General features: G+C 39.5%; 2 protein-coding genes across 2 annotated transcripts; one reads left to right on the top strand and one right to left on the bottom strand.

Annotated features, from left to right (window-relative positions):
• The first annotated feature begins 472 nt into the window (after window positions 1–472).
• Window positions 473–16,224, top strand: Spz3 (Spaetzle domain-containing protein 3). The gene is made up of 7 exons (XM_076783464.1): window positions 473–827; window positions 2,780–3,263; window positions 5,612–5,846; window positions 12,964–13,088; window positions 13,407–13,700; window positions 14,039–14,164; window positions 14,800–16,224. Exons 2-7 carry the CDS (start codon window positions 2,794–2,796, stop codon window positions 14,990–14,992), a joined length of 1,443 nt encoding a protein of 480 aa, XP_076639579.1. The 5' UTR covers window positions 473–827; window positions 2,780–2,793; the 3' UTR covers window positions 14,993–16,224.
• LOC143351667 (UPAR/Ly6 domain-containing protein crok) lies at window positions 16,225–21,378 on the bottom strand. The gene is made up of 3 exons (XM_076783466.1): window positions 21,030–21,378; window positions 19,498–19,656; window positions 16,225–17,688 (listed from the first exon to the last, which is right to left on the bottom strand). The coding sequence occupies exons 1-3, from the start codon at window positions 21,088–21,090 to the stop codon at window positions 17,447–17,449; spliced, it is 462 nt and encodes a 153-aa protein (XP_076639581.1). The 5' UTR covers window positions 21,091–21,378; the 3' UTR covers window positions 16,225–17,446.
• Window positions 21,379–21,824: the final 446 nt, after the last annotated feature.

Raw genomic sequence — 21,824 nt, 5'->3', positions numbered from 1 at the left:
TTTTCATTTTAATAAATATTTGTACCTGGAGTGACGGTTCGGATAACTGAAATCCAGCAGTTCAGAAAACCGGGTAGCGACGAAAATTTCGTTCGGCGAATTTTGAGAGAACTTCAAACTTGATGGACTCCAATCTGAAAAAACAATGTGCCATGTTAGGGTTAGAAAGTATAGCTTAAGAGTTTGGTCCTCAATGAAAATTCGTAGGAAAAACTGGCGACGAAGTAGGCAGTCTCGATCGAATTTGCGTCGATCCGTGAAGCGTTGAACGATCCTTCGAGAGAAAAAGGGTACAGCGACGATCGGGATCGATGGTAGGGGGCAACGTGTGAGAGGAGTAGAACACAGAAGGAGCGGAAAGTGAGAGAGAAACCCGCGGGTCACGCTACTCTTCACGATCGAGGGACACCTCTCTTTATCCCCATTCTGTACAGTCGGTTAAAACGCGTCTCTTTCAGTTGTCGCTCGCCAACGTAGCGTTCCGCGCGTCGTGACGCACGCGTCCCGGTGATTTCAACGAGCTGCTCGCGTTTCGCGCAACGGACGAGCACGTGTTCCGTCCCCGGCGACCGGGTTTGCCCCGCGAATTCGATTTATCGCCCACCCTTATCTCGCGAATCACGAATTACGTATAATTTTTTCTGTTTCTTTTTCACTCGTGCTCGTGTTTTTTCTTGTAAATTTCGTCTTCGACACCGGAGGATCACTTGGACCGAAAGTGAAAGCGAGAGAAGAGATTTTTGGTTCGGTGCATGTGACCGTGACTTCCGCCGAATCTGTCCAGGCCACGCGCAAACCATAACGCGAAGAATGGATCGTTGAATCAGGTAAGTCCACCCTCTGGTGAAACAAGGGTCGATGAAATTCTTCTAACGAGCGATCGAGTGATTGATAAATCGAGGATATCGCTAGTTATATACGTTTGCAATCCTTAATGACAGTTTGAGGTAGGAGTTAACAGTGTGCCCCATACAAAAACAATTATGGTAGTCGTTTAGAGTGGAATCAATGACGCCAGTTATCTACTAAACTGATCATCGAAAGCATTTTTCCCCAAAACGAGGCTTTTGAACGCAACTTCTGAAAATAACTTCTAAACTAATCAATTTTCGACCCAAGACTCTTAATAATATTTTAAAGAGGTTAATGCATACAAAAATATACAGCTTCGTTTAATGAATTGAGATGGATCTTGATCTTTTATTAAATAATATATTTTTGGCCAATTCTCACTATTAAAATTTCTAATATACAGCAATACTATAAAATTTATTTAAACGACATTATATAACGATATATTGACTCAGAGAATTGGTGATATTATTACAATAAACAAATGCTGATGTTTCTATGAAATCTGTACAATGTAACGGAGAAGCGTTTTAGCATCTTCTTTGACGGATACAATGATTTCAAATATCTCGTAAACCGACCTTTTTTCGCCATTTCTTACGACGTCGCTCCTCGACGACTCCATTATTGATAATTAGAAGGAATTGTTTTTAGAGAGTATCTTTTTACTGCGGTGATTTGACTATACCTCCAGAATTTTAATTTTGGTAGCACAATCGCGTCCTCGATCAATTACATCATACGTTCCGGATGTAGAACTCTAAAATAAAGGAGTTACAGAAATTAATTGGTATTTCGCCCAAGTTTTAACAAAAGATTTGATGTACCATCGTACCGGTATCTCGATATTTCGGTTTTTATATGGCTGCAGACAGTCATTTTAGCAGAGAGGACCGAGGGTACTCGAGTTCGTTTTCGGTGAAAGCACATTTTACATACCACGTCTTCGAAGAAAGTAATTTGGTGGGCGAAAGTGACGAGCGACCAAACTCGTTCGTCCATGGGCGGATTTTATCGACACGCGGGTAGACAGACGCAATCGGCGTCGCTTCAGCATTCAATGAATATCTTCCGGTGGCACGTGGTGTACACACGCGCAAATCTCTGACGCGTTCACGTACGATGATTTCTTTTACAAAGCCGTTAATCGTCATTTCCTCATTTTTAAATTGTACTTATTTTCTTTTGGGTCAAAATAGATATTTACGATTTTTCCCCCCGAGGAACTGTATTTGAATAGCTATATTTAAAGAATTTCAATTATAAGTTACACATATGAAAATCAAAGAAATGTATGCTAATAAGAATTACAGATATTTAAATTTAATATTGTAAAGGTATCGATGTACCTCGATAATAAATAATCATTAAGATCAATGTATAAAAATCTCTTTAATTGGGACCGCCATCTTAATTTACTCGCCGTTTCTCAAGCGATTATCCCTTCTTTCTCTTGATGGATCTTTTTTCATAAAAAATATATTTCTCTCGAGCAGTCGTATTTGCTTTAACGTCATTAGTCACTGTCGCCTTTGTCTTTCGGAACTTTTTCGTCGGATACGAAAACGTAACAGTTGCGCAAGCAGCATTATTAAAGCAATTATCCGAACGCAACGCATACGTCAATAGTAGCGAACGCGTTAAAGGGACTTTCACCTTTGCATCTCGTGCAAACAGGATACTTTAACGATTTAATTTTTTTTTTTTTACTGTAAATCCGATCGGTTTGAAACCGCGTGCGTGCAATCATACTTTTAACACGTTCCTCGCTACTCGTCACGTATCTGCAATTACGAGATCCTCGCGAGAGGCAAACAGCGTAAAAAGTATTCGTACGGTAATTTCCGAGAAAACTTTCTACAGCAACGTGTCCTTTTGCTAATTTTCGCAACGTGTCTTCGAGAACAATGCATATTTTTTTTTGCAGACGCAACGGTAGACATGTCGCTGGTCAATTTCACCTTGCCGTATCAGTCGGCGACGCCCACGCCGTTCTTCTACGGTCAGAACGGAGGACACTCGACGGCGAACAACCTTCGCCTGAACGCGGTACTTCCGCCTGCGCCCGCCCCAAATTTCAACGACCGAGAATCCTTCCAAAATGAGCCGTACATACCGCCAGCTGGCTACCAACAACAGAGACAACATCAACCAACGTTCAATCGACAGAGTTCGAACGCGTTCGTCGAGCAAACGTCCTTTTCCTCCACGCAGGACACCAGATACGCGAATTACAATCAAGATTTCAGGAGGACCCAGCCGAGACAACAACAGCAACTGAGACCGCCGCCCCAGCAATCGCAACAGTTGCAACAATCACAGCAGCAACGAGCCCAGGCGGAGAGGGATCAGGATAATCTCAGGAACTCCAGAGTCCCGGAACAGGAGAGTTATCCTGACAGACCGAATGGGTAAACGTTTCTACAGGGTTATCCAAATTGAACGTCACATCTTGCAACGATTGATACTGCTAAACGATTTGATTTTTCTTTGTTATGTTTCACTCACGTCATCACTGAATATAAACAAATCGTCATGGAATGCTACACTGTGCAACACCATGTACGAATTGTTGAAGATTACTATGAACGTTCAAGTTCTGTTCGAGCTTGTTTTCGACTAATTTCTTGAGGAGGAGACATCAACTGGCCCCCAATGGGGGTTTCTTAAAAAGTAAAGTTTATGTCAAAAAGCCACAAACGATAGCAGCCATTAATGAAATAGAACCCCAATTATGTAATAGTATAATAGAAAATTGGGTAAAACCAACCCCAAAACTAAACCCCATTGGGTGGACTTTATATTAAAATAGTGAAACCTGAAATATCTCAAATAGTTTGTGTTTCATTTCGATTTAAATATGTGACGCTCAATTTGGATAACTCTATATAAATAACAACAAATGAGAAAAGTAACGATAGATCTATCGGGAGTACGGAAGTCTGTGAAGTTTTTGGAGTCTTCGAGGTTCGAAAAGTTTGAGTATACTGGGTGTTAAAACGTTCGAAAGGTTTTGGAGAATGCTGTCAGGTGATTGTTAAGTATGGAATTCCTTCGTGTGGCTGTCTGCCCAAAACGACGACTGTCGCCCACCGTGTCGCGTGCGAACGGAAAGGACGCAGGAAGTTGGGCCCGTTGTCGTAGATTCTGCATGGTCGTTGCATTACACGAGTATCCCACCGTAGGTTTATGATACGTCAATCGTTATCGAGGACGCGGCAATAAGACGCTAGAAATGCACGCAGTCGTTGGAAGGCCAGAATTTCCTAGCAATAAAGGTGTCATTTCTAGGACACTATAGTACACGTTATTGTTAATAAGAATTGATTGCTCAAAATTAACTACTTCTTACCGATATACAACGATATCTTAGTGAAGTATATGTATACTTTCATTCTCATTAAAGTTTCTGTATAAATATTTGACCATTTATAGGAAAATTCTATTATAAATAACAGGTGTTGAAGCAATAATTGTGCTTTTATTATTACTATTTTCTGATAAAAGAAGATTCGTACGTGTTTCTTTGGCTACGATATAAAACATACAAAATGGCCAATTATTAATGTTTCATTTTCTGCGTCAGGCATTTCTTCAAAAAGGATAAGAACCACTGTATCAACGCATCCCAGGACATATTGCACACTTCAAGGCGTTAATTTATGATGTGATAACTACAACAAAACATAATTGTAAGCACGATGATCTATGATCTTTTGCCACCATTCTGAAAGCAATTGCATTCCTCTGCAATACCATGTTGGTTCTTTGGATGCAAAAGACTACGCGCATCTGCGTTTGATGTCGTCATCATTATTGAATTAGCTCCCGTTCAAAAAGTGTGCCATTGCTCGGATAAGGTGATTCAAAGATTGGACTACGCAACGGGTGAATTATAGTTTTGAAAGAAAATAACTATTATTCTAAAAACAAACAAAAAAAACACTAAAAATAAAATACCCTTCGTATTCGTCGAAGATTAAAAGAGCCTCGAACGTCAGCAACATCAATTTTTACTTTTGTGTTATTTTGACACGTTTAATTACCCGCTAAAAAATTGTTTTCCCGCGTGTAAACATTCTCTATATAGATGGGTTCGTGTTGATGATTCCATCGTCGAAGCAGCGAAAGTGGTTCGCACAGTAGCGTTAATCGAGCTCGCAATTATTTATGTAACGATCGGTTCAACGGTTTTTTTCTTACGCGTCATGCATTCCTAATGAATTTCTGACGAACGTCTGGATCATTCCTACGAGCTGGCAATTATATCATCGATCTCTACGATGCCGTTTCTTTCGTCACACGTCATTTCGTGCGAATGTATTTCGATCATCCATCGAGGCGTCGTTTTTGTCCAAATGACAGACAATTATCGTTAAAGACCTTCGCTTAATGTCTCGTTTTTCGTATTGGATAATTATACGTCACGTCGTATTTCATCGACTTCTGCGTCGATGTTAAATTCGAATTCCTCCGGAAATTCTTTACTCTTTAATACTTCGTTTTTGTGTGCGTTTTACGCCCTTAATCGTGGCCCATTATTACGTAACGGTTATTAATCGTGCGTATCGCTCACGATCGAGAAAAGAAGTAGTATTTTTACTTTTAATTATGGTACGTCTGTAAGAATAATCGTTATTATCTACTATTATTATCATCAACTCATCCTTATCTCGAAGAAAATCTGTGATAAAATTCGAAGCGAGGAATTTCTGTTTTTAATTAAAAATTTACACGGTGAATCGTTTTTTTCTCTAAGGTTCACGAGAGTTCACGGTCAAGATGGCGGTTCGGATACGAAAACTTCGGTCCACGCTGTCCTGGATTACGACGACGATTTCGAGGACTATTACGACGACGAGGACCAAGAGATACCAAGGGACGCTCACGTCACGCCCATTCAAGGACCAATTTTTTTGAAAAATGGCTCCGTTCCCGTGGTACCATTGTACTCTTACCCTCAGCTAAACAATGGCACGTTCGTACAAATACCGGTAAGAACGACATTTAGAACTTTCGATATCTTTGCAATTCAATTGATTATGCGCTGTTAAACGTTCTGACGTTCGTGCAAGTTTCACTTCCAGCGGATAATCCATTGAACGCGATACTTTGCATTTTTTAACATCCGCAAATAGTGAATTCTTTTATTGAAACTGTAATAAGGAAAAGTTATTTCCTCAACGTTGGAAACACTAGAGTTATTTCTCGTTTCGAACCACTGCGCGACGTAGCAACAATTACTCACGAGATTTGCATTTGATATATGCAAAGCGACTTCGCGAAGTGCGATATTATCTTGAAGTTCTACGCACATACGCACCGTCGGCAATTGCAATCGTTCAGAGCCGTGACACTGCGGATTCTTTAATGCTATTTTGTTCATGCAATTCTTACAAACGCTGAGTAACAATGGTGTGACTCATAGGCTGTTAGAGCGGAAGAATTGTGAGTAGAAAGTATACCGTGCTATTCACACACAAGCAACGATCGTAGAATATACAAGTAGATTTCGTCAAACTGGATCCTGTGTATCAAGATCACGATCACAGCGAACAACTTTCAATAAACCTTCCGAAAGTTAGTTTTTTAAATGAAATTTCTGTTATCGCAGTTACTCTAGCCAAAAAAGGAATTTGATACACGCGATAAAAGAATTTACCAAACGTCCAACGGACATATTGTAGAGCTGTAATTAAATTTTTAAGATACATGTATATTTTTTCTTGTCTTCTGCGGAACGTTTACTTCAATAACAAAGCATTTACCTTCGAAAGCTGCGATGTTTACCCATTTTTCTGCCAGAAGTTGAATTCCACGACGAAAGAACGCTCTCTGTCTTCCGAGCCAATCCATTTAGCAACCCAATTTCCGACTTCTCCGTAATTATGGAAATGTGTATCTTCCAAAGCGTGTTGCATCGATCGAAACAGATGGTAATCGCCTGGGGCCAGGTTCGGAGAATACGCTGGGTGTCTGAGAACCTCCTATTTGAGCTCCATCGGTGTTTGTTTCACAGCGTCATAGGCCCGAGTAAAGAAATCCAGACATCTGCATGTACTGACGACCAAGCGACCCTAAACAATGAGAAAACAAAATTAGTAGGGGGAGTAATTAAAAAAGTACTTACCAAAAGATATAATAATACCATTCACGCGTATGGTGAAACTTGATCACTGTTTATTTTGTCCTTACTATTGTTTATACGAAATAACGATCGCGTAGTGTTTGACACTTTAAAGATATCGCTACGGTCCCGTACTGAGAAATAAAAGAAAGAAAAGAACGATCGTTGGACGATCGAAAGACGATCGAGCCAGTGAGAAAAGGTTAAAATAGGAATTTAAAACGAAACGAAGTGCTCGTTCCCGACGTTGAATTAATTTTCCCCGTCGTTTTGCTCGCCGAAAGTTTCCGCGGACTAACCGAGTTACCTGTTCGGATAATCCAAGTTCGCGTCGTTGAGTTTATCGTGGCATCTAGCGACAGCTGGGTACAGGAGTTCTCCGTGGATATTTATGTTCCTCGAATACGTCGTGAGCGGAGTCTCGTACTTGAAAGACCATAGCGCGCATTCGTGGATCGTTCGAAAGGTGATCGAACGCGGCCGTGGGGCTACAGGAACGTTCAAAGTCTATATCACTGGCGTTGACATTTCCCCGTGACCCCGGGAGTATCTTCCCTAGAATCTCGCGAACGCTCGATCAGCTGAGTGCACCGGGTGCCTCGGTTACGCTCGCCCAGGTGTCCCGATCGCGTCCCCTTTTACCATTGTCGCCGTTTATTTCTCGCGACGACAGAAATTCCTGGCACGACATCGCCGTCGTCGGGTCAGCGGGGACACCCGGCATTGAAACGGTAACCCTTTGACCTCACCGGAAAGCTCTAACCCGTCGCGAAGAAGACAGCTTGAATTCTAAGTAGGAAAGGACGACGTTAAAAAATGGAAGAATTTTTCAAGTAACAAATATTCTTTCACAACGTGATTTTACCCTTAAGTGGACTCTCAATCTCGAGTGAATTATTTTACTTAATGGTGATTTTTACCAAATTGATAAATGAAAATTAACTTTACCTTGAAGCATTTAAAAAATAATGAACTAATAGAGGATTACATAAATTTTCGAATGTATGCCAACTTAAGGGTTAATAATGTGTTTTCTTTAAAAATGACTTGTAGAATGTTTTGAAACGTAAGGTTCGATGCCATACTTTTGACCAGTAGTGTATTGCCAGTTTCCTGTGTAGTCGATCGCGCGTGACCAGTCGTAATTACACGCAACAACATGCAAATCGCAATAACGCATTTTAGCATAATAAAAAGTTTCGTTTTCTGGTCTATTTAAATGATTCCACTTGAGAAAGTGACAAGTAAATTAATATTAATGGCGTTGCCGTGCTGCGTAAAAGCAGTGCACGTACACACGCGACTGAAGAAAACCTGGTTGTCCATTAGGATGAACGCGCATAAAATTATTATGCTCCGTTCGTGTAAAAAGGAACGTATGGAAATTAAATTTAGTCTATAGCGGAGCTAGCTTTTTACGTTTCGATCTATAACGAATTACTTTTCGAGACTTCCTGGTCGCGATGGACAAAAGTCTTTTACGAGCGTTTACGTTGATTTCATTACTTTTATCTTGAAAAATTCTGGACTAGTGGAAAGATTAACCCTATTTTTCTCGATATTATCATACGTTTTTTAATGTATCACACTATGTTATTTATGGCTATCCAATTGTCCCACACAAGATTGTGCGATGGTTCTATAAAACGAAGATAAATATTGAGAGGGGGAGATGGCTCGGCGCGTTTTATCGAGGGACGAACGCGACGTTTTAACGAGGGAATACAGCGTGCGACAAAAGGGTTCTCGTACCAGACACAGGCTATACACGGGCATACGTTTCAACATTTTTCGACCGAGTGAACTTTACGCGAACGCATCGAATCGTTCGTTCGATTTGCAAGGCGTTACGACACAACGACGACCAACAGAATCGAAACATCGGATCGCTTCCGAACCGATGTCCCCGATCCGTGAGAAAGGAAAGTCAAGGAGAGACACGGTTGTCCCTTGTACAGGACCTGGTCGAAATTGTGGTTGGAGATAACAATGAGTCGTCTTGCAAATATGAAACGCGCTGTACACGTCGATGAATAGAATATATGACCTAGTTGAATCACCGAATCTTCGCTACATTTCACTTCTTACGTCGCGAACGAAATATCCGTTACATCATAATTCACGGCGAAACCTCGCGCTACATTTTGTTATTCTATCCGCGAACCGTGCCTGAATCCAAAATCACGAGGCAGGAAAATGGTTATTCGTCGCTGGTTCACGGATGTACTCTCGTAAATTTGCTACGGGAATCGAAAACGGCGTCGCGAACGATTTCGAAAGACGTCCGCGCGTGGCCATTGATTTCCATTAGCGCCAGTGATCGTTTAATCGGTTCAATGTCGATCCTGGCCCGAGCTTAGAAACTGTTTCGCGCCAATGATTGCTCCTTTCACCCAGCCGTTGTACGTAGTTGTCGTCTTCGCACGAATATCGAGGATCCGTAATGGCTAACGAGATTATTTTCAGACGAATCGATTCGAACATCGCGCGAACGTTTTCAATGGGGCCGATTACGCGTCGTCTCGTGGATCCAGAGAGGATTCGAATCATTTTAATAAATAATTACGGCTCGAAACGTTATTTCAAAATACGATATGTAGACTGGGGCACGTGATACGTTCGATGAAAATAAAATTGAATAAATTACTGTATGTACTTCAGATTTATCGATCTTATAATGTGTTTTGGTCATAGGCAGTATACTGAAACGTGTGTTTTTAATCCGTCGAAAAATTCCCGAGCACCGAGGTCATAACGAAACGTGTCACATTTGTTACTTGCGACATCGTCAGGATTATATTAATTCCATCAAACGATCGTTCAACCCATTCTGTGATTATTGTAATGGGATGAATTCGTCGAAAAAAGTCTATAGAATCGTCTCCGTGGTCTTCAGTTCCAACGCTGGGAATTTACTGCTTGTCGACGTAGGAAAATTAATTAATTTTAACGAAGTTTCTGAGAATATATAGAACGAATGAATTTTTTTGTAATAAATTGGGACGTCACTATACAAGCTTCGTCTACTGTAAAAATTCGACGAACAAAAATGAATTTAGATACCGCGAGTGGATCAATTTGCAACTGGGAACGTTGCTCCATTTCAGTTATAAGCCCGTGACATGCAAGTTGATCTTTGTATTCAATTCGTACGAGAAATAGCGATTGACTCGCGTGGACACGCAGCATGATTCATTTCTGGCGGGCAATGCTCATACTTTTCTCGCGTATACGACTCGAATGAGTCGAGTCGGTGAATGACGCCTACCGTCTGCTGCCACGGAGACACGCGTGTAGGACGACGGTCGTTAACGGAGCCGACTTCCGGTTATAGGCAATTCCGCAATTACGTGAATGTTCGCGACGTTGACCGCGAACGTTGCGCGATGACCTCTGCGGCAGTTTACAATAATGAAAATCGGTCATCCATCTACAGTTCTATCGTCGAAATTATATAAATTACGTGGCCGTCGTAGAAACGGATATAATTGAACGGTTCGTGACAAAGAAATAATTTAAAATCGATCAGTTAACGCAAAAATACTACACGCGTATTTCTAGGAATTTCAAACTAATTTAAAATACGGAACCAGTAATTTTAAAAACACTTTAATAAAGAGAAGTATCTGATCAATTTCGTGACTCATCTCTTTAAAACGAAGTAATTGACTATTGATAGAGAAAAGAAAATATTTAAAAATTACAATCCTACGATACGCGTTTGTTGTTTTCATTCGTACACATTCCGATTACTCCTTTTAAGTTCAGCGTTAACCGCCATGTCAGTCTTCCTACGAAACGATTGTTTCCTCGTTGGAAACGTCCTTGCGGTCGATCGTGGGTGTCCAGGGAACGTTGCTAAATCCCATCGTATATACGGTGTCGTGTAATCCACGGTACACAAAATAATTCGTTCTTCAAAAATGAATCGAAAATGTGGAGCAAGGTTTGTTTGTGGGGGCTTCCATTTTGCACCGAATCGATCAGGTTTGCGATCGATTGATTTTAACGAAACTAAAGCACGAAATGGTCCACACGATATTAGAAGGGGTTTATGTTATCATTTTGCTGGCGTCGAATTTCTTTAAAAAATACAGATCGTTTGTTATTTTTGTAACTGTCGATCGTACCGAGTCGCTATTTTATTTGTTCCCGTGTTTCCAATTAATTTTTTATTTATCTTGAACAAACTGGTGTTTCAAATACGTTTCCTCTATTTGCGACACACATTGTAGGAAACTTCTCTGTTGTTCCATAATTTTTTACTTCGTCTTGAATTGCATAGCTGTTTCAAATGAAATTGGCGATAAATATAAACATAAATTCTAAAGTAATAATTTCTGAAATAATAGGTGCGCGTGGGCCTCTTATCGTTCATATATCGCGTAGGTGGAATTGAACCCTATGTCTCGCCGAGGGCAGGACCGTGCCTATATATTCTGGTGCCAGAGACAACAGTGGAATACAGTGTCCTCCGTCAACTTACTTTGCATTAGGTACACATGCTCGCTGGGTCAACGTTAGAATTACCAACGCTTCGATGCAATTTTCAAATTAGACGTTCCACTCTAATTCGTGCTACTAATTGGAAATAAATGAAATTAATACGCATTGAATAAGATATAAAAATATTTACACTATACGCTTCGTAATAATTTAATCACTTCCTGGTTTATCAATCAGTACAATATCTTCTCTATTTATTTAAAATAACTTTGTCTTGCATTATTGGTAGACGAAATTTTGAAAAAGCAACTCGATAGGTAAAATCATCACAACAAAAAAATACATGTTTAATATTTTTCAATGCTCTGTCAGTGTATCAAGTTTCATCAAACTCGAATGTCTCTTATCAATTGTACTTTCTTTTGCCCCTGTTTGCGACGGCCCTGGTTCGAGGTATCGTCTCTCGTCGATGGGTTGTACAGGTTCTGTATGCTTGCACGTTCGTTCTTTGGCACATTCGCTCGCCTCGCGTGTACAATGCAAATATAGTTCGAAACGGTCACGTATGCCTTGGGCTCCGACGAGGCGTGGTTGCTCGATATCGATCGTTCATCCGCTCCAAGGATCGTTTTATCGAGGAACCTTCCCTGCGTGCCTCGCGTTTTCACAGTCCCGTGATTTTCCACTAAGATATCGTAACTTTTGTTACCGGTTTATCTCTGAACTTTCAAACATTTGTCGATCGAGACCGGAGCGTGCCACATTGAAGGACAGGTATGCGAAATTTGATCGCTTCTGCAACGCACAGAGTGATCGAAAACAGGATCTGTAACTTTAAGCGCGTATAGTAATCGAGAGGACCAAAAAATGTCTAATGAACGAGTTAAAATCAATTCTTTCCATGTAAAATTTACTTTTAATATTTGCAAACATTTAAATTCGCGAATGTGTCTCTTTGCAGTAAATTGAGTATAAAGAGTAACTGATTCGTGAGTCACTGTATTTTCTTGTTGCTTTGGAATTTTTAAGAATTTTGCGTCGAACGACTTCTGAAATAAACAATAACAGACTGCACGCAGAAGGGGGAAATTCTTTCTTATAGTAATGTCGCGGAAAGCCATAAGCTCGAGTTGTCCTACCCACAATCCTGTCTGGGTTAGCTAGATGGTCGCTTCAGACGCCTGTGGAACGTGGGTTTGGGTCTCGACTTGTGCAGAATTTTTGTCCATACCAAACCTTTTCTTTCTTTTTTGAGATTTCTATGATTATTGCTTATGAAATATGTATTTTTATGAAATAAATTTCATTGAATCGCGACGAGGTGATTTGTATAGAAAATGTACTAGTATACGCTTTTAAATAAATTCTAAAAATTTGAGTTCCAGAAAATCAAAAGATGAAAATAAATGTATAGAATTAGAATAAGTATACATTAGGTACAGAGGTGGCTAGTATAACCTGTAAATACATTTATTAATTATTTCGATAATTTTATTTGAATTATTAAATTGTTAAATTATGTTTTCTGTATATTGCAGATTCTTTGGACCGCGCTTTCCGTTGCTCTGGGCGTTGAAGTGAAAGGAGACTTAATACGCGGTGTACCATGCATTAAAAAATATCATCAGCTCTTCTGTCCAACAGCCGGAAATGCATACCCAATGTAATTATTCTAACTAAGTATAATAACAGGCAATACATTTGTTCCAACGTTACGTTCCACTGTTTTAATGTACATTACTGATGTACAATATATTTTTACACTTATTTGAACCCCCCTGGAAGCCATTTAACATTTGTCCAAAAGATTTAGTGTCGATAAAAGTTTAGTTTCGACTGGCTCAATTTAAATGGTGCACTCTGCACGTCGTGTGTTCTTCTAATATTAATGGTTAAACCAAGAAACGGTGGACGATTTTCATCGCGAACGACCGTACAACTGCTGGTGTATAGTAAAATTGACGTAATGAAATGGTTTTAGAGAGCGGATAGAACGTTTTATCGACGAAAATAAAGCGTTAATGAAGAGAATGTACGGTGACTTTGAGATGAGTTCAGGATACGGTTCACCGACCAGAGAACCCGGCCATCGAACGCGCAGAAGAAGAAAAAGCAGGGAAGCTAGGAAACACGATATTCCAGATGGCGGTCCTAGTTTTCGGGACGAATTGGATCCGGATATCGAGGTTAATGGCGACTCATTTTTTGGTAATGTCAGGAAGACCAGGAATCCTAGACAGTCTCCCGGAAAGAATCGAAACAACGAGAGCGGAAGGTACGCGATTACACAAATGATAAAACTTCGTCTCGTGGCATGACTTTTTTAAAAACTTTCCTTCCATTTTCTGATCATACTCGACGAAGACACACGAAAGCACTTTTGAGTCTGGAAATCCAACGAAACGTAATCCAAACCTAACGTAGACCATTTCTAGACTTCAATTTATCTGAACAAGTTTCCAAAATTATTCGTTCATTTTCTCCACGAAGAATCATCCCCTTTTCGATTGGTGCCACGAATTATATGTTCTGCTTTCCACTCCGAGCAAATGATAATTGTATCACAAAGAAAAGTTTCATCTTGAAATATCGAGCGTTGAACATTTTTTTCAGAGTGGACGCCTGCGAGTCCAAAGTGGAAATCGTGACGCCATACTGGGCCAGCAATAGCGCCGGAAAAATTCGTGCCATCGTAAATACGCAGCACTTTGAACAGGCCATTCACCGAGAAGTTTGCTCGTAAGTATACCACGGAATATCGCTCCGCGGACAAACAAAACTTCAAATGTGCATCAACCCTTTTACGACCAACGCAATGCTTTCGAAGACTACCAGTCCCAATGTCGTCGAATTAACTTTTCTCGAACTTATTTTTCCTTATTTTACCCGTTAACAGCTTCTGCGAGTTCAAATGGTGGTAAACATGGCTGTTTCCCCTTCTAACATTGCTTCTTTCATCTTCCCGACGGAACTGAAAAATTAAAAAATTCAATTAGAAGAAAACTAAAATCTGTCATCGTAAATGTTGAAGGGATTTCTTCTAACGCCCTGTACGTTCACTTTTCAACACACTGTAACGGTATTATGCGTGAAAAGTGCCAAGAAATGCTTTGTGCTTGAATTGTTTACTTGAAACATTACTTCTTTCCTTTTCCCGACGGAACTGAAAAATTAAAAAATTCAATTAGAAGGAAACTAAAATCCGTCATCGTAAATGTTGAAGGGATTTTTGCTAACGTCCTGTATGTCCACTTTTTAACACACTGTAACAGTATTACGTATGAAAATTACCAAGGAATGCTTTGTGCTTGAATTGGGTGTAAAAAATTGAAACTACAACAGGGAAGTTTCAGAAAGTGACGTTTCTGTTTCAGAAAAACGCAAACGAACCGTTGCACCGGGGATTGCGGCTGCGAGCAGAAGTACAAATGGCACAGATTACTCGCGTACGACCCCGATAACGACTGCAAAGGAATCTTCATGGACTGGTTCCTGTTTCCCTCTTGCTGCGTCTGTAGATGCGATCCGATCGCCAACAAATTTTCCACGTCGAGTAGTCGAAATTGAAATGATTTCTCTGGAGCTCGAGTGTTTTCTAGGACTCTATCGTTGCATTTGAAATTCAATTGCAGTCACCGTGGGGATGGCAGTGCCGCGCACGAACGTAACTTCCGTCGGATCGCGGGGATCAGTTTCGTATTTCCGTTCGCGTGGTGCGCGCGTGAAAAAGGGAATCGAATTTCACCCAAATACTGTTTGTTGCTCTCCAGGGCTTTTCTAATCCGTCGCAGTGCCGTCATATTATTACACTTTTCCTCTATTATCAGTCAATTTTACCGATCGATCCTTCGACTATACTTTAAAGCGGCTACAACGATCGAGAAAATGTTGATGGACGTTTCTTCCATTGAAAAGACAGCGTTTTTCAAAAATTCATCGATCGATCCGTTCCAGATTTTTACCATTTATTTAGCATGTCCTTACGACGCAATAAATATTTCTTTTATATTGTTAGTTCATAAAGAGACCTTATACTCGTAAATTATTCGAATAAAATTTTGCTTGTTTTTGCCCTAAATATCCACGACAGTAGTACACACTATCGATCATTAGTTTATCTTAGCTAATAGAGAGACGAACCATTCCCAAACTTTCTGAATTCCATCCAAGCACGTTCTTTCAGGTTTCTCAGTTTGTTCGTCGCCCTCGAAAGTATTTATAACAATCGTATGAATCTTCGTGAAACGAGGCGTCGAACGATCCCAATGTCAGAAACTGGAAAATCTTGTCTGGCGGTATCTTTCAGTGGCATAATTTAATTACGGACGAAAAAAGGCTCCTCCGGCGCCGCAACCTTCGAATTTCGTCCTTTGTATTTGCTCGTCGTTTTTGTTTCTTTCTTAATTTAAGTAGACACGCGCGCGTGCAATCGAATGGAATGCACTTCCGCGTGTCTGGCAACCTCCGCAGAGATTCTGATGGTACAAAGAACCGCGAGACCGCCACGTTTGAACGTTCTGACCTTACTATAACGAATCACAATAAAGTTTCCATGTTTATCGACGCGTAATGGGAAGAAAATCAATTCGAATAAGAAAATATGATAATTAAACGCGCTCTTTAAATTTAGCTGTAAAATTTTTCTAGAGAAACGAACGATGAAATCTATTTTAAAGATTCTTTTAAGGAATAAAACTACAATTCATCTTGTCACCTCTTAAACAAGTAATCGAATGGAAATGTTTGTTAAGGTGGAAATAAAATAAAGACGCACGCGAAGGGGATAAGAAACGTTTCGATTCGGATATACAATAAATTTAATAAATTTTACAAAGTACATATCGCGACGATTGTGCTTTATCCTAAGGGAGAAAAACATAGCAACGAAGCGATTGTCTGTTCGCAGAGAGATATCTAATCTACATTAAAGATCAATAGAATTTCAAACAATTATAACGAAATGCTACTGAAACGAAACGCAGACATTCGCTGGCCGCGAAGCATCGTTAGAGAAAATTTCACGTTAACCTAAGCGTTGGACGGATATCTGATAAGCTACATTTTCCGTTTATTTTTGCCTTTTGAAGTAATTTCACAATATAAGAGATAATGTAGAAAAAAGAGAAAGAGAGAACGAGGAAAATCTCAGTACAGCCCCCAAATTTTTTTAAAACAATTTCTTTTTTCAGAAAACGAAATTTTTGGAGAATTCTAGTCCTCACCAATAATTCGCGATGTTTAATTACATTCAGAGCTCTATTTTAAAAATATTCTTAGAGTAGATGGTACAGTTTGCAATTTATCTTTCATTACTTTAATGCAATATTATACATTTCTTATTTCGTTTGAATTAAATTTAATTGTACGAAATTTGCTCGTGACTTTGAGGAAACAGTACAGTACCGAGAGATTCCATTAGTCAGATCAAAAAGAGCGTCGAAATCGAGAGGAAGGGGGTACTATCTACAACAGCGTGCGGTATTAAACGCGTATTTAATTAATCGACCAAGAATTAATCGTGACGTGACGTTCGCCAAAGAATCACCGTTATCGTAACTACGAGGCAATCCGAATTAACAGTTTCCCTTTATTGTACAACCACGTCACCACGTATCAAATCTATATACATATATTATATGGTACAAAAGTAAACACCTCGTTTCGAATAGTTTTTTTTCGCGAAAGTGTCGGGAGGATTAAATTAAGTAAAGCTTTTAACGCGTTAGCGTAACTAAGGAAACGCGCGTCGAATGGATTCTATTTAGTACGCAACTTACAAGGTACCTAACTATAAAACACTAACGAGTTCGTCCCGACCCTGTAAAACGATTTTTAACATAACGTCGCTGGAGTAACAATCTTTATTAACCGATAACCACTGCAAACTGGCGAGAAAGAGACTTCCGTGATACAGATTTCGACTCGCGACGATTCTAAACGACCAGTTTGGCTTTACTGCTTTCGAAATTGCGCCCCTTTTGAACACGATTTTTTTTATTCGCACGACGGGAATTCGCGACATTAAAGAACATTGTACTTTGGTTGGAAGAAACGAAAACCGACGACGGCCAGAGCGGCGACGTAAAGAGACTGCACGATCGATGCACTCGTCGCCGAATTGCAGAGATCGGTACTGCAAATGTGGCAGGACTCGATCATGCTGCGACCGGAAATCGCCATTGCGCTGCAGGGACCGTCGGTGATGTCAGCTTCGTCGACGTTCGGAGTAGAGCACTGACGTATTACCACTCGTTCGCCATTTTCTGGAGAAGAAAATCGGTCAGTTTCGATATAAAGTGATTCATGCATTCGTTAACACGAGATTGTTGCGTCAATTTATTTTACAATCGAAATAATAGAAAAACAATTGCGTGACTTGATTTGATTTGCAGATAGTATTTCGTATAACCGCTTTTTGCTTTCAGGATAGCATATGTTTTTCTTGGGATTCTATTTATCAGTGTTTCGCAATATTCTGTTACATTTTGAAATTTAAAGCATAGTTAAAATCGACTAGCTAACTATATTATTAAGTTTTTTCACATTTTTTTTGTACTATCTGCTTCGTTGTTTCGAATAACATTTCAGAAGCAGGTTCGCAAGTACCGAACCTGTTTAATAAATGCAGGACAATTATCGCCTACACGGGCAAATCCTTATCTTCGGTTGGCGTGGAATGGTCCATTCACAATTTCCGGTTAAAATGCGCAATCGACTGCGCAATGCAATGTTTCTGGCTTGTACCGGAATAAAGCATTGTTTGAACGATATAGCGCAACAGGTTGTGTAACGCTCGTGATTCAAAGTGTACCAAGATTCTCCGGAAGTAATTATGGCATTGTGCATGCAAATAAAACCTGGTTCTTTTGTATAGTGATTAATAATGTGAAACACACGCACCACGGCGATCGTTTACAGAAATTCTACAACGATAACGAGGAACGACGCAGGTGAATATCGTTCCGTAACTTAAGGTGGCTGATTAGTAAAAACCACAAATAATTGGAACCACTTCCTTTGAATGAATATTTTAAACACAATTACTGTTCCAATTTCTTCGCGAAAAATATAATTCATTAAATTTAATTTTGACGAAACACTTGTCGATCAAAATTTTTATTATTTGTAGTCATGAACAAAACCTTTTTTTTTGCATAGGAAATTTTGCATATCTTCTTGCAGCATATTATGCATCAATTACTGCGAAACGTTTGCTTTTCTTTACGCGGTATAATTATTCTTAACTGAATTATGCATACTCCGATAATTTATTTATTTATTCGTTCCAAAGAACGTTAACGTGTGATTTTAATAAAATTAATCGACAATGGAATAGACTAAAATGGTATCGTGGGCAGTAATATTCCGCTTGTTTTGTTTCCACATACGTGAATACGTGCGTCGTTAATCCCGTAATTCCAGTCACGTTAACGCGATTAACCTCAATATTCATGAACCTACACCGGCGAGTGATTTTTCTCTAACGCGGGTGTGGTTTCGACCTTGATGGCAGACAATTATCGCAATTATGGCAAAGGAACGAGTGCCATGACTCACGGACGCGACACTGCGCGCCACAACAATCGGTTCGAAGACGATGATCATCGGGTAATGCGACGATTTCATGCAACGAATGCGTCATCGTACACGTAAGGATCATGATCACGATCCTGCAGCGTATCGTTAATTTTATGACTGATGCCAAGAAACCTTGGCTGCAAACAAATTCCAACAAATATAGTCGATTGAAGTCGATGTACAAAAAATCTTTTTACTAAATTTTACCGGTTGAGTTTGATCTGTTATAAAAATTAATAACAGAATGTAGCATTGTTCAACAAAATTAAAACGAAAGAATAGTGATTGTCATAATACATCTAAAAAAAATAAGTTCTATACACGTTTCATTCGTAAACAGATTTATAGATCAGATTCATGAAATTTGAAATCATAATGGGACTTCGAAGTCAATAGTAACATTTTTCAGGAAATAACATCAAATAATGCGGGGAGATGGGATTTGTTGACTTTTTGTTTGATCGTTTGAATATTTACAAAGTAAATTCTTTTACCTCTTTTCACGATTTTTCGGCATATCGGCTTCGATGTTTCAAAGTAGCCACTTTCACATATTTTCGTATGAAAAGTCGATTGATGTTCCGTGATATTCATTGGGTCACCGCACAAAGCGTTCATATTGGATGCACAATCCCAGCATTTTAAAGCCGAACCTATCGGATGCATTACGAATTATTTCCTTGTTATCTCCTTATATAGTAATTTTCTTATTCCTATTTTAATCACGATTACTGTCGCGTCGCACTATGCATGCAAATCAAAATACAATTTAGCCCAACACGAGTGCAAGATTAAATATACAGGGTGAGTTACGTAACTTGTCTACCCAGAATAACTACTAAAGTGTGCGTTCCATAAAAAGATGTTTTATATAAAAATTATGTTTTACATAGAAAATATGATACAATATTTAGTTAAAATAAAAACTACTATCTTTGCCAAAGAATTACTGAAAGAACGATCAAAAAATTTTGAATACTTGTGTCGGATTAAATTATTTTTTAATTTGTACTTATACTTTACGTGCGTTTATTGAGTTTTTTATATCACGTTTCTTGCGATAGAATTTTTGCAAGAATTGCTTACGTAACGTTTGAACACGTTTCTTGAGAACTGTAATAATATCATAATGTATCTCATTCCTGAAAGATTACTCATTTTATTTTCTATCGCGGATCACGGAAACTCGTAAGAATGCAATAATTATGTAACTGGTTACTTCGCATCAAGAATCAAACGATCTTCGTTGTTTTGCAAATACGAAAAAAATATAAAAACTATGCAAAACGTAACGAAAATCGTTGTAATTAACTTTAATCACGATTGTTATGGAAATTATTATTATTGGTGTTGAGCAAATTATGATAATAGATGGTAACAATACGTCTGACAAAATGATAATAATATCACATAACGAGGCAATAAAACTAGCAATAAAGAATAATAACTTGAGTAAGAGAATACAAATGGTAATGTTTCAAGTGGAGATTCTAATAAAGAAATTACGTACTTAGGTTTACTCATGCTCTAGTAACCGGTTATTCAATGAGTCATGTCTAATGTTGTCTAAATATTCTCGAAATTAATAGGAGCATGTAATAACAAAATTTTATTTATGAATTATAATTTAAAAATTGTCAATTATTGAAAGTACTGTATTGCACTTGGAAATAGATTTCAACATCGAAAGTTAATTGTCAACACTATCATCACCTATTTTCTATATTTATCTTTCAGTTCATCCTTTGATTAATTCAAAACTACATTCCGTGTAAAAATTCTGTGCTTCCTAAGTAATTATCGATATAAAAATATATATTCCAATGTTCTAACTTCTATCTACACCGAAAAAGCTACGAAAAATATCCCCAGATAGAATTCAGATGGTTGCTTCTTCATTGATCGCGAGTTCTCAACGAACGATAATCCTATTCACAGTTGAAAAGAGAAATTTATTTCAAACGCACGGAATATCCAAGGGGTATTCTTCGTAACGGGGTTGCAGTGGACAGGATTTTCGACTCACCTGACCGTGCAAGAACGACCAGCCCGAGAGCCAGGAGCATCCACTCGAATCTGGAAGACATTCTGACGGGTCACTCGGAGATTTCAACGCTTTTCGAATCGAATTCGATCGATCGTCGTCGCCACGGATCGCAAACAACGCGGTTGCTCGATGGGCCAGAAAACGATATGTAATTGTCGTGGTGAAATAGACGGAAAGGAGCTGGCCAGGCGTCACGGAACGTGTTCACTACGGTACTGAAGAGGCAACACCCCCTTTTTGCCGAGAGCGTACGCACAGTCTCCTTTTTCCCTGGCTCCCTCTCTCTGGTTTCTTCGCTCGGACACGCGGCTAACGTGGACCAACGTAATAACGCGTGTCGTGCCTAATAACCCCGTAACCCCTCCGCGGACGATGTAACTGCCAGGAAGTAGGAGTCAAGAGCAAACAACCGAAGGAGGCTTTCGAGAGAACACGAGAGACGAAACAATAATGGCGGTTAGGGGAAGGGAGAGACAGAGACCGACATTACTCGCGGCCCTCATTGGTCTCATTAGAACAATTACGGGCTCGTCGAACGCTCTGGGATCTTTCGAGGTGGAAACCAGAGTATATGCTCAAAACTAGAGTAAGCGTTCGTTTCGTCTACGTGGGCACTCGAATTGCAGAGACGTTTCACGTGCCACGATCCCCGCTCTCTAGTAAACGAGTAAATACGCGAACGTTGGCTATTTTTATTAAAATTGCCATATTAATAGTATTTTTCCCATTTGAAAACACGTAACTACGAAGTAAATGTAAAGTCATCCCGTACGC

This window comes from Colletes latitarsis, chromosome 2 (genome assembly GCF_051014445.1).
Source record: "Colletes latitarsis isolate SP2378_abdomen chromosome 2, iyColLati1, whole genome shotgun sequence".
In the NCBI taxonomy this organism is placed as follows: Eukaryota; Metazoa; Arthropoda; class Insecta; order Hymenoptera; family Colletidae; genus Colletes; species Colletes latitarsis.
This window is presented reverse-complemented; position numbering and strand designations above follow the sequence as displayed.